This window comes from Talpa europaea (genome assembly GCF_964194135.1).
Source record: "Talpa europaea genome assembly, chromosome: 13".
NCBI lineage: Eukaryota > Metazoa > Chordata > Mammalia > Eulipotyphla > Talpidae > Talpa > Talpa europaea.
The window spans coordinates 97,001,564-97,015,473 of record NC_140080.1 but is presented as its reverse complement, the minus strand read 5'-3'; the positions used below and the strand labels follow the sequence as shown (position 1 = coordinate 97,015,473).

At 47.2% G+C, this 13,910-nt stretch overlaps 1 protein-coding gene across 1 annotated transcript in view; it reads left to right on the top strand.

The window, feature by feature from the left end:
- Positions 1–9,701: 9,701 nt before the first annotated feature.
- The window catches only part of NETO1 (neuropilin and tolloid like 1), a gene marked incomplete at both ends in the record, with an annotated part of 71,686 nt that continues 67,477 nt past the window's right edge, over positions 9,702–13,910 (top strand). Inside the window, one exon of the mRNA XM_084251934.1 lies at positions 9,702–9,752. Coding sequence (XP_084108060.1) covers positions 9,702–9,752 — 51 coding nt within the window. The remainder of the gene's footprint in view (positions 9,753–13,910) is intronic.

The following is a 13,910-nucleotide window of genomic DNA, read 5'->3' as shown; positions in this document are numbered from 1 at the left end:
CCCCGTGCCGTGGGAGGCCCCCGAGGAAAACAGCATCCGAAGTCGCCGGGCAGGAGGCCGGATAGGACCGTGTGTGCCGGGGTTTCGCAGCGGCGCGCGCGGGGAGTGTGGACCCGTGACACCAGCCGGCAGCCGGCGCGGCTCCGAGCGCATCCTGCACCCGCGCCCGGGCGGCTCCGGCGCGGCGGGACGCGGAGTAAAGACAACCCCAGCCGCGCGCCCGGCCCGGCCCGGCCCGGTCCAGCCCGGCCCGGCCCGGCCCCTGCGCGCCCGCGTGTGCGCAGACTCCGGCAAGTTAGGGGAAGTTGTGCCCGGCCGCGTCAGCACCGCGGCCACAGCTGCGTTTTCCTCCAAAAGCCGAGGACCCGGCGCCAGCGCAGAGCAGCCCCGGGGATGCGACTCCCCCCAGGCTGGCCGCGAGGTCCACGACGCTTCTTGGGGGAAAACGCTTAGGCCCTCCCCGAGTGGGCTCCCGCTGCGGAGACCAGGGTGATGACCCCCCACCCCTTCCCGAATTAATTTTAAGTGGATTTAGGATGAGGTACCCGATAACTCCTTTGGGTGAATAGGCAACCGTAGAGGTAGAAATGATGTAGCAAGCGGGAAACCCAGAAATGATGACGGTAGGTTTTGTCAAATGTTGAGTGATGCAAAATTTGGAAGGAAAACAGCAGTGTGGGCTCCAGGGGTCTTTGCAGACATAGCTGCTAAGGTGCACGGCAGCCTGTTTTTGATCTATAAAAAATGTCTGGATAAAATGCTGGTAAAAATCGCCTAGCTTAAAATAATCACCTATTTCTGGGAGTTATAGAGAGTAAATCAAAGTTATGGTTAGAGAGATCAATAGCGGGGCTTTAAAAATGCTGAGGCCTGGGATTCCTTGGTAGCTCAGTATGATTTTATAAGGAGCAATTTTATGATGCAGCTTAATGCCTCTAAATCACATTAATCTGTTTGCCTCCTGTTCCCCCTCCCCACCCCAGCTCCCCACTGGCGTAGGATTTACCCAAGTTGTTTTTTTTTTTTTTTTTTTCCTCCTTATTCTGATATTCAACCGCATTGGGAAGGTGTTGGGATCTGTCTGGAGTCTCTCTCCTTGTTTCCTCCTCCTTTTCATGCTTGTACCTGCTGCCTCCTCCTTCCTGAGGAGATGCTGGCAGGGCCTTTTGTGAAGGCTGGCTTGGGAGCAGTGTGGGGCCCGAAGTGTTCCTCGGGCTTAGGTGACTCCAGGAGATAGAAACACGGCCTCTTAGCAGGAATTTTTGCATTTGGGAGTTTGGGTCTCACCAACTCTTACCTTGCATTACCTCCTGAAGGGATTCCTAAGTTTTCCCGATGTGAACATTTTGGATCCTTTTTTTGCACTTTCGGAGTCAACTCAGAGCATTAGCAAAAAACAGTAACTTTAAAAATCGGTCTGCTTTGAAATTGTACTTTAACCGATGCTGTTAAAGAGTTGCAGCGTTTCAGTGTATAATAATATTATGTGTCTCTAATTTTTCTTTTCTGTTTCAGTTGTAGCAAGTTTAATCATCCTTCACTTGTCTGGGGCAACCAAGAAAGGAACAGGTGCGTTGGGGGGGGGGGTGTGTTTCTTAGATGGGGCTGGGAGACCTCTGCCTGCATTTTCCTCTTTCCCCGTATTCTTAATATTTTGGAAGAGCTGCACATTTTTATAGTATGTCTAATTGCTTGGCTTTGACTAAGACAACATTTAGAGATTAATTTACTAATGGATATTAGAAGAATGTTCTATGTTAGTTTTAGACAAAAGGGGATGATCATTCTATTGAATTTTATTTCTTACAGAAAAGCAAATCACCTCAGAAACACAGAAGTCAGTGCAGTGTGGAACTTGGACAAAACATGCAGAGGGGGGGATCTTCACCTCCCCCAACTATCCCAGCAAGTACCCCCCTGACAGAGAGTGCATCTACATCATAGAGGGTGAGTTCAGGGCTGGCTGCCCCAGGTCCAGCAGCCTGGCTCTCCCTGGCCCTCTCTGCCTGGGCGGGCCATGGCCCTTAGCCCTCACCGAAACTGTGTTTGGAGATGAGGGACAGCAGTGTCTCTGTGTGACCGTGACAGCTGTAAAATCTGGACTCATGCTAAGTACTAAAGTTATCAGTAATGGGTTCTGTGCAAGGCAATTCTGGGAATTTTTTTTTTTTAAGTCCATAATTCAGTTTGTTTTCCAGTTGATTTAACTGACTTGGAATTCTAAAGTGAAGCAGTGGGAGCAGAGCTGGCATAATATGGCCTTGTATACTAGTATTTTACTGATTTAACAATCACTGGAATAACTGAAAATTCATTATTATTATTATTATTACAAGTTCATTGTCATTACTTTAATAATATGAATCACAGAAAACATATTAAAAGCACACATAAGCCCACCGCTGTGCCTTCTGAACCTCAGTCTGAATGCCAGTTGCCTTGGTTTCTGCTCAGAAGGGACATTATCATACCTGAGCCCAAAGTCAGGATTCCAGGTGTTGATGCTTATCTTATCTTATCGTTTTCCCCCAACTCCCAACTCCGATGGTAAATAGCTCGGAAAGGCAGAATTGCTTCTCTCTGAACATTTTCCTATTGCCGTTACCGCTGCAGACACCACTCAATTAAGTACAGCTTTTAAAAATATATGAACATTTCCTCTGTGGCAGAAGATTTCAATTTGCAAGTGTTAGGTCATAGTATTTCCAAATTTGCAATTGTTTCGCTCTCCCCAGACAGGCAGGCAGGCAGAAATGCCTTAAAGAAAACGATGCCTGTTCAGTCTTTACTTACAAATCAGGGACATGTTTGTTTGATGGATCTTTCAAAGATCTCACTTTCTTTTTAACTGATTTCCAGAACTTCTATTTTGAGCTAATTCGTTTTCTCTTTGTAATGTTTGACCTAAGGCACTTTCTTCTCCTTGTCGTACGTGAAGTTTTGCTTTGTGCAAAGATAGAACATAGTGCAAGAAGTAGGAAAAAGAGTGTGTTCTGGTAAGAAAGCTATTGTTACAGGACAGGGAGAGGGGCACCCGAAAATACCCAAACCTGCCCACTCTAAATAGGTTCTGCCATCCACCCCATCAAGACAAAACATACTCCAGTGCGTGAGAACTTCACTGGAGAGGAACTTTAATACAATTAGTGTGCAAGACAGGATGGGGAAGGATGAAGCTTCTAAATCAAGCACCCAAAGTTACCCATCCCCTCGCGGGTAAAGGTCCAGCCAAACAGCAGTGGCCCAGAGCCAGACCCTGAGGCCGCAAACCCTGCCCCAAGTCTAAGGCACCTTCTGGTGGGGACCCATCAGAAGAAAGGGGTCCGAAAGAGCCAGACAAGGAAAAGAGCAAAATCAAAATCAAGGCCAACGCTGCCATTGTTGACCTCCCTGCAAGAGCAGCTTCTTCACGAGTCTCCCTGCTGCCTGTGCCTCTTCCAGGCTCCTCCTTGCTCCCCATCCTGCTTCCTTCCTTCCCCAGTCTCCTCTCCAGCCTCTATCTGCTCAGCTCCACCCTCCCTTGGGTAGGCCAGGGAACCTGTCACCTCCCCTTTTCCTGGGGACCCCCCTGTTACACTATGAAGCTGAGCTCTGGCAGTTTTTCCTCCTCTCATGATTGATAGAAAAGGAAATATGGAAATACGGAAATTCTGGGTTAAAATTAGTGGTGTTTTTTATCAAGTTAATATCACACATCTATTTTATATATCTGTTATCAATGCTTCCATATTAGAAACTTTTATAAAGCATATAAAGGCATTTAATCATAGGAAGTAGGTATTTTGTTTCCCCATTTTACAAATAAGGACACTTAGGACCAGAGGGGTTAAATATGTCGCTTAAGTTCATCTGACATAATTTATGTTTTGAAGCAACAGTATTTTAAAACTCCAAATTATTAAAAATAATTAAATCATCTAGTTGGCTCATTTAAAAAGATTAATTCAGAAACAAATCTTTGCATGTTAATTGTGCTTTCGTGTTTTTTATTAGAATTAGAAAGCATTGCTAACATAAGGTTTAATGTCATGCACATGTTCACATTTATTTGTAGTTATGTCAAGGACAAAATTTAAAATTGGGAAATAAATAGAATCTCTTTACTATTAATCATACTTCTAGGCTCTTTTTGAAATAAGTCACACAAGCAGTTGTTCTCATCCATTAATTTAACACAGTGTTTACTGAGCAACTGCTTACCGCCTTTCTAGACACAGTTGGAGGGGATTGGACAACATAGACTCGCTGCTTGTCTTATGCACTGACAAAATGGTCTGGGACGCGCCCCCTTCAGGAAGCAGTCTGAGGGCCCCCCCAGGTGAGCAGTGTTTGGGATGGAGAGAAAAAAAACACAGGCTCCCAGGAGAAGAGATGCTACGGGCAGACTTGAAGAACATCCAGGAGAAAGTCTCGTGGACAGAGCGGCTCAGGGCTGGGGTGTAGGTGGGGACCCCGTCCTATCACGGGGGCTTTGGCCTCGAGTGAGGGGGAAAGTGAGTCCAGGATACCAGATGCCTCTGAGGATTTCGTGCTCTGCCTGTGAGAGTTCTGACATGGCCTTAGGAGACAGTGGGGTGTGTCTGCGGTGAGGCAGGAAGAGAGATACAGGGAGACGCTCAGCAAGTGACTGAAAGGAAAGGATGCAAACTGGGGCCCCTGCCGGAGACCAGGTTGATACCAGAATTGTCAGGCCTAGTCTCCCCACCAGGGACGGATCCCAGGCTGCAGGGGCAGCGCTGAGTCCAGGCCACTAGCCCACCACAGGTTGGTGTCTCACGAAGCCGCAGCAGGAACTTTGCAGATGCTCAGGCCAGTGAGCGCGAAGAGGCAGGTTTGTGTAGAGAAAGAAAAAGTTTATTGAAGAGAAAAGGAACAGAAATAAAGTGGGACAACCAGGCCATGAAACAGGCCGTGAAACCAGGCCAGGGAGGGCAAGGAAGCCACAGTGAAGTCGTGTCTCAGGGAACATAGATCTTCTTTCCCTCATTGTTCTAAAGCCCCACCCGTCTCTCTGTGATTGGTGAGTTCTCGGGGGTCTCACTTCATCTGCTGCCGAGTGGGGGATCTTCACGTTCCTTATCTAACAGGTGTGTCTCTCCCCGAGTGTTGCATCTTCCCCCTTGCTTGATAGATTTATCTTTATGGCCCCGTCTCCCGGATGAGCACCCCTGCATGTTAGGGAAGAGAAAGTCAACCATCAGCTCTTGAAGGAAAACCAGGCTGGCGCCCACGGGTCTCCGTGCTGACCCTTCTCGTCTCCCCCTGGCAGGAATGGGTCTGCTGCCCTAATTAACCCACTCTCCGTTTCCCCAACGCCACCATCCTGGATCCCCTGGAGGAAAACAAGGCCAGCATTAGACATTCCTCTTGCTGCCCTGATCTCTGAAGCCTTCCTGAATTCTCCGCGGTCCCCACCCGCACTGTCCTGGAGGCTGCCTGATTCTCTCTGACTTGCCCTCGGATTCCAGGGGAACCAACAGCCTGAGCTACAGAAGCGCCTGGGCAGGGAGTGGAAGGAGGAGGCGAGAGTTTGTGGGGAACTGAACCATGAGTGCCCAGATGCCAGAATGAGTAACAGGAAACCCCAGGACCCTGGTAAAGGTTTTGGTTTGGCAACTTGCTAGGCGGCATGGCCAGGCTAGGCAAGGACGTGGGTGCAGAACGAGGGTTTAAAGGAAAGCGCGTCTGTTTTGAGCTGATGTCTCTGGAGCTGTCTCAGGAGATCGCGTACATGGAGCGTGGGCTCCATGGAGAAGTCCGGGCTGTGTAGGTCATAAACGGGGAGATTGTCTTGAGGCTGTTGGAATGAACAGAATCACCCAGGGAGTATTTGAAGGGCTGTTTTCAAGTCTTCAAATAATGCAGATGCCGGGGCCCAGGAATCCTGGCTCAGTGGCCTTCAGTAGAGCGGCCTCTGGTTTACAAGTAACAGCTCTCCTTGGGGATAGCAGGGCCCCCAGAGCGCTGCTGTAGAGTGGGAGGAGCGGAGGAGAGTGCTAGGAAACAAGACTTGCGGCCGCCCAGAGGAAGGAGAAACATAACAGGGAAGGCAGGAGGGAGAGGGGCTGGACAGTGCACTCAAGTACAGCGCAGCAGGCCAGGGCGTGGGGACGGGTCACTGGGCTGGGAGGACCCCAAATGCTTGTTGTGACAACAATGAAAAGCAGGATGAAAACAAATCAAATGCTTGCAGGCTGCAGCACTCCAGAAGCTGAGGGGACTTCAGGATGCAGGTGGGGCTGTCCTGGAAATGGAGCGAGGGTGGGTGGGCCTGAGGGCAGGATGAAGGGTGGGCCCTGCTGGAAACAGTTTCTTCTTTTCTTCGTCTTTTATTTTAATAGAGCAAATTGTCTTATTTAAATATGAAAAGAATAGATTGTTCTATCCTTGAAGGTAAATTAAAAATATAAAAGAAGGAGGGACAAGTATCCCGAGGTTTGAGGTCACACAGGTTGTAACTGATTAGGTCAGGAAAGGACCTTTTTTGGTGGGTTCCTGGTCTTAAAATTCCCTCAAACAGGAGGCCATTTTTGGGTTCTGTGCGCTATTTGGGTGCAAGACTACGTCGGCCTCTACCTGCCCAGCGGTACTCACTGAAGAAGAGCTTTAGGTTTTGATCAAAGATGGTTTGTAGAAACTGCTGCCGGGAAAGGTGGTTATGGATGGAGACGTTTGAAGGGGCAGGAAACAAGTTAGGGAGCTATTTCTAGAGCGCTTTAAATGGTTCGTGTGCACCATAATCACTCGCTTCTAAAATCTATGGCAAGAACTACATGACACATATTTTGTCAAAAAGTGATTTCGCTGCTTTCTAAAATGCACCTAGTGCACAGGATGGTGGAGTTCCCTTCATGCTGGAGCAAAGGAGGGGAGCTGGCGCAGGGTGTGGCCCACCCCCACGCACCGAGGGCTGCCTGCAGGAACTGAGAGGTTTCTGCAAAATTCTGCAAATGTGTGGGACTTTCCCTGATGGTGAAAGGAAGGTAGGAATAAAAGGACTCGTGTTAAAAGCAGGCAGAGTGAGGGGCACCCTGGGGCCCCCAAGTCCTGTCATCTGCCACAAAGACAAAACATACTCCGATGCGTTAAAACTTTCAATAAAACAAACCTTAATACAATTAGTGTGCAACAGAGAGAAGAGGGGGAGAAGGAATATAGTTTAAAACAGTTTTCAGTGGAACATCCAGTTTCCCACACCCTTGGGGGCAAATGTCCAGCCAAACAGGATTGGCCCAGAGTAGGGCCGCGGAGGCCGGGGAGCTGCCACAGGCTCAGGCACCTTCTGGTGGGGACCACAGAAAAGGGGCCAACAGGCAAGTCTGGGAAGAAAAGACTATAATCAAAATCCAAGTCAATATAAAGGCGGCCCTTGCCACGGCCTCCCACCCACGTCTCTGTCTCTTGCGAGCGTCTCTTTCCACATCCCGCAACTCCCTACGCTTCACCTCTGCTCTGTGTGCCTCCTCCAGGGCTTCCTCTTCATCTCCCAGCTACCCTTGCCCCCAGGTGTCTCTCCCTTCCCCTCCCTGCTGGCACCACCCTGTGGGGGCAGGGAGCCTGGAACCTCCCCCTTCTGCACACATCTTGCTGTTCCAGTGTTAGGTGCCTTGCGTTTCCGGAGACTTAGCTGGCCCTGGACCCCGGGAGCCCAGACAGCAGCCCCCTCTGCCTTCCGGGGGTGCGATTTACCTGGAAAAGAACTAGCCCACATTCTTAAATATGTTTTCCTCACAAAACCTAGAGACTGGCTTACCAAATACGAGCTAAAGCAGCAGACATGACTAATGGACAATGATAATTGTAAGTGGTGCTTAACATAAATAGATAAAGGGGTTCAGTTTCTTAAACATTTCTCTTTTTTGTTTTTGGACTGGTATTTTATGGAAAAACAAGGTTTTCTAGATAATTTCCTAGAGTATTTTCCAGTTTGCACATTTTAAATTCCCTCATATTTATCATGATAAATACTTTGCTGATTTTTGTCACGTAGACCAGTGGTAGGTAAAGCCATTCCTGATTTTTCTTTCCAGGGTCCAAGGTAGTAGAAATGTGTTTAGAGATTAACAATAATCCTTGTAATTGTCTTTTGACACTTGTTGATCTTTAACCAGCTCATCTTCAGCTTCGTCCTGGGAGGCCACCAGGATTATAGTTCATCCTGTAAATCTCTGGTCTCCAGGACATCATGTTCTCAATTTTGCATAAATGTTTGGCATTCATGCATGCGCACCTTTCATTTAAAGCCATAACGGATGAGGTTCAATGGATATTTAAGGATGAGGGTGGGGTGGATGGCAGGAGCTCAGAGGGACTCACTGCCCCCTTGAGTGCAGGTCTTACAAGTTTGTAGGGGTGATGGTCCAAGAAGGGGGTTCAGTGACTGGGAAACACTTGAAAGGTGCAGGACCACAGCTGTTTAGGAGCTGGGCCAGATGTGTGTGGATATTTCAACAGCTCTCAGGGCCACTCTGGGGTATCAGTCGGGATGGTAGGATTTGGAGCTGTGATGGACACGCAGAGAACGGGGCGCACTAGCAAATGCACCGGCTTGCAGTTAGCGGGCGGGGCTGCTGGCCTGGCGTCTCCTTCACGATTCTGTAGACAGCTATGGCAACACGTGTGAAAATAAACTCATTTGCAGTCCACCCAACAAAGATATTTTTGAGAAATCCTCAATGACAAGAACTGTGCCAAGTGCTGAAAAAGACAGTGAATGGCTATGGGTTTTGTCTCTAGTAAGGGGACTTAGAAAGGAGGCCTCTTTTAATTGACATTTTCCTGCATGCATCAGGGGTGAACAAATTGGAGATATGTAGATACTAAAGAAGTGAGAGAGACATGAGTGCTGGAGAGAGTGTGCTGGTGTGCAAAACATGGCATGTTTGAATTGGCTTGAACTTGGACTATGTGCAAGGCTTGAAGACCCTGGATGTGTGGGCCTGGACGCCCTCAAGGGCCTTACGTGTCCAATGCACTGGTCATTACCCTGTAGCCTGGTGGGGGCTGAGGCCTAAGTGTCAGCTCGAGAGTGACGGGACCTCCGCTGTAGAAAAACTACTCTTGGTATCTTTGATGTTGCACTTTGACTGTTCAGGACCTCTGGGACTATGTGTTGGTTGGCTGACTCTGCTGCCTAGCTCCCAAGTTGTGTCTGACATCACCAGTGGGCAGTCCAGGAAATATGGGGGAAGTCGCAGGAAGATGCCTGTCCACTGAGTTAGCAGCCTTTCAGAAAATACTGTGTGTGATAGTTCCATGTTGGACATCAGAATGGCGGTCATTTTCGTTCAGAATAATAGTTAATGCACTGACCTCCATTTTAAGGATCATCCCAGAGACATTCTTACAGAAATATTGTCCCTTAAAATGCTAAGGATGACATACTTGCTTAGCACTTCTGTGCACACAGTGCTCAAATTTTGATAGACGGTAGACAGAAAACTGGGAGTGGAATCAGAAAAATCAAAATAATTAAGAAAGGGCATTTCTTTCATTTTTTCCAGCTGCCCCAAGACAGTGCATAGAACTTTACTTTGATGAAAAGTACTCCATCGAGCCATCTTGGGAGTGCAAGTTTGATCACATTGAGGTTCGAGATGGACCTTTTGGATTTTCTCCAATAATTGGACGTTTCTGTGGACAACAAAATCCACCTGTGATAAAATCCAGTGGACGATTTCTATGGATTAAATTTTTCGCAGATGGAGAGCTGGAATCTATGGGATTTTCAGCCCGATACAATTTCACACCTGGTAAGTTGGAACTTGTTTAAACTTTTCCCTATATCTTGTTCTTCCTTTGTTTTCTGTCTTCTTACTACAAGAACTTCAAAGAGACAACTTCATGGTTTTCCAAAGAATTTTCCAGTGTAATTTAAAGCCAAAGCTTCAACGCTCTGTCTTTTCACTTCACAAATTTTGAATGGAGAATACGTTTTTCTTAAAATATAGCTTACACCAGAGGTAAAGTGTAATGATGCTGGGGTCTGCGTGGTCATCAGCGACACACTTAATTAAGTAGACTTCCATTATGCTGAAATGTGTAATTTGAGAGGCTGTCTGTAATAAAAAAACTAATTACACATTGAATTCCAATAAGCTTGAAAAGGCAATCATAGTATTGTAAAATGTATCCATCAAAAAGATCTTTGGAGAACTTGAATAAAAAATTCATTTGTTCCAAAAATTATGACTTTTTAAGCAAATGGGTCCCAGATTAAGGTAGTCTAATCTCTTTTTAGAAATGCAAATTCCTAAGAATTTGGATGAAAAGAAAATGGAGACCCTTTGCATTCAAATATTCATTTGCAAGGTCTGGCAGACAGAATCTGTAATTACATAATTACGCTTTCTATGTCAATTTTTTTTTTTGACCTGTTCATATTAAATCGGGCCTGTGATGTAGACGGGCTCTCTTTATGATGAGTTAGCACTTATTACAATAAACATTGGTCATTACATTTTAAGCTGCAAGAATGTCACAGGGAAGCAATTGAGATCTGATGACATGAAGTCTTTGTTTAAGTAGAAAAATGACCCAAATGATGTAATACACATTGTTTACACGTCATCTGTGTGTTTTCAACTTGCTAATAATATTTTACTTAAGTGATAAGAGGCAGTAGGTGAACTTGGAAACTTTGGTAAAATTTCGATGTTTCTGCCCCATGATACAATCTGCCTGGGCCTGGGAGGATCCCTCCAAGCGCACCACTGAAATTGTGTAAGACATGACGCCTTCTGTCATCATCTCATGGTTTATGTTACATGTACCAGAGTTGCTGATCTGGGCCACCAGGAGAACTTTCATCATGTCACAAAGCAGTTGTGGTTGTAATGATGCTTTGCCCACGCTGGATTGTTCATGGAGATCAGGTGTTTTACATCTGGCAATCAGACTAGCTCTATGTGTCCAGGAGGTGCAGGCGTCTTGATGGCTTTGTCTGTGACATTGTTAGTGCTGGAGCTGGGATGCAGAGGTATTTCCCGCCCTTAGGTGATGGTTTTGAGTACAACTAGAACCTAAGGGGAGCGGTGCCTGGGGTGGCCTAGGCATTTACAAGGTGTATTGTCATCCTGGCTTTGTGATCACAGGATTAAAAGTGGGGTTTCCTGGAATGTCTGCATCACCTAACACGTGAGCATCATGGGCTGTCCAGTGGCTGGGCTGGCATGTGGCAGCGTGCCAGCTACTGTCTGTTCTCTGCTTGTTGCTCTTCGATCCTTGTTTCTGTAGCCCCACCTTCCTCATCTAGGAAGAGAGGCTTTTCGTACCTTGAACTATTGAATCAGAAGGGAACATGAAATTAAGCTTAAGGATAGATGGAGGCTGTTTTCACTCTAGTCAACTAGAGGAACCTGCCCTTGGCATCTGAGTGCCAAGTGGGACTGTGGAAGGAGGCTTGTACAACTTCCAAGACTGCAGACGCTGACGCCTCTGGCCAAGGCCCTTGCCTCTGGCGCTGCCTACAATTCATTCCATAAAGAGGCAGTTTGGGGAAGCCAATTAGTTAATGAAATAGGAGGGGGCAGGGATGCGTGATGATGTGGACAGCCTAGAGGGATAGAGAGTCAGGCAGGCTGTAGTTTAATCTTGGCTTAACTTTTATTTGGTTCTGTGTTCTAAGTGGTGATTTGAGCAAATGACAGGAGGAAGGCATCTGTTCTCAGGTCAATTTTAATGATTAAAATGACAAAGCGTGGCTGAAATCTCCAAGGGGCAGCGTCTTGGAGGTGAGCCTGCCCCCCCCCCCAGTCACCTCTCAGAACTGGTCCCCAGCACAGCTGTGAGCATCACTGGTCTAAACCAGCTCTGGCTCCAGCCCTGGCTGTCTTGTTCCAGGCTTGTTGTAAACTCTAGACGTGACCCTTACTGTTCCAAGCCTCAGGAATTTCATTTGAAGAGAGGATGTTTTTGACACCTCACAGGATTGTTTGAGAACTGATTGTCAACCAACGCATATTTATGAATTCTTCACTCAACTATTGGTAGCAAACCTTGGTTCTTAGAATGACACGTATCCAGATTTTTAAGATTACGACCTCTCCTCTGAGTTGTCTTGGTGGCTGTGCAAAGCTAATCCCTATGGGACATCACTTTCCCTTGTTAAGTGTGAGTGGGCCTTGGACTTCGCAGGGATTCCGGTTCCTCCTGATGGCAGGCATGAGGCTGAAAGAGTGGAAGCCTGGGTGGTTTTTAGGAACTAACCGCAATCTGGGATCCGCGTGTTAGAAACACACAGTCTCAGAAACTCAATGCCATTGAGTTGACAGGGCACCCCCTTTTTTGGGGAGACTCTCACTCCTCATGCTAAAAGGACAGACCACACATACAGGGGTGCAATCACACGCGTGCATGTACATTATTTTCACACATATGAAAAGGTGCGTCTTCAGTAAGTCTTCTTAGAATCACACAGCTTAGTTCTTCCTGTATCAAATGTACCCGGATGCCCAGATTGTCTTTAGAAAGTTGTGTTCATTGAAGCTTAATTCAGTAGCATTCATGGTTAATAGCATCCAGCTAATGGGCTTGATTTTACCCCATAACAGGGATCGTTTTTCTTTGAAGAAGCTCTGGGTCTCCGACTGCTGTGGGTCAGCTCCCCGTCCAGGCTCCATTTTCCATCTTGTCTAACTGGGGCACTCATTTGTGTCAAGTCTTATCTCAACATTTGTTTCTCTTCATATCTGAGGCTCTTTGACTTTCTTCTTCACTCAACATTTACAAAACACCCTTGACCCTGGGCTCTGCCCTGGTCTCTGTGCCCTGGAGCGGCGGGAGGCGGGTGGCAGCCATCGGTTGTGCAGGCTGCGGTGCTGCAGCGGAGGGTGGGCGCAGAGCCAGACACGGGGCCAGCAGCTGTGCTCAGGGCGCTCCCCTGTGTCCCTCGGCACGTTCTGCTGCTTCCTTGCTTTTCATTTTATGGGCTGTGGTTATTTCTGGCTACCGCGTTGTTCCCAGGTCCACAGGCAGCGATGACTCACCCAGGATTACAGTCAAGTGCGCGCAAGGAGGTGCGAGATTGAGCAGCGATTAGAGAGAAACAGGCGGGTTCCTAGACTCCCAGGGCCAGGGGGAGGCTTCAGGACGGGTGAGGGAGCTGGGGCTCCCGTGGGGGCTCCTGGGGAGCACCTGGAGGAAAACCTGTCCTGATGAGCACAAAGCTGGCTCTGAGGTCCCCTCGGCGATCGTCAGTCCCACTTCTGAGAAGGGAGCTAAGTCCAGCACGATTGGAGAGTTACGAGTGACTTCACGGTCACTCACAGAGAAGTTAACAAGAACCCTCACAAAGCAGAGAGTGCTCATTGTCACGAAATAGCTTTTTCTCATCCTAATTGACAATAATTTTGTGAAGAAAAGATTTGGAACAAATTAATTATAGGAAAACAAGTGATGAGAAACTATTTTGTGGTAAAAAGTACTTTGATAATACTGGAATGATACCCTCCAAACTCCTGTGAGTGATCACCCCCTGGTGGGAGGGTGGGCACAGAGTGGGGAGGGCTGGAAGGGGCCAAGAGGGAGAGCCGGTGACCTGGGCAGCTGTTTAGTAATGCCTTAATTCTTGAGAAGGATACTTATTGTTAGTATTACTCATGTAAATAAAATTATTTAAGATTAAAAAACTCAAAAAGAAGAAATAACGTAGCAGATAATTTTGAGGAGACTTATTAGAAGGAAAAGGCACCATGTCTTCATATTCAAAAATGTTTTTTACTCAAACCAGGGGTACCTTTTAGTAGGGAACACCCCTTCCTTCCACCTACCTGCCTCCAGGTCTCCATTTTCTTTGCTATTTGAAAATACAAACTCAAGAGAAAAAAATCGAGCAGTGAGTGTACACCCCCAGTCCAGGGTGTTATCCTGGGGCTTAGATAGGTTTTAACAAGGTGGCATGTCCAGAATGC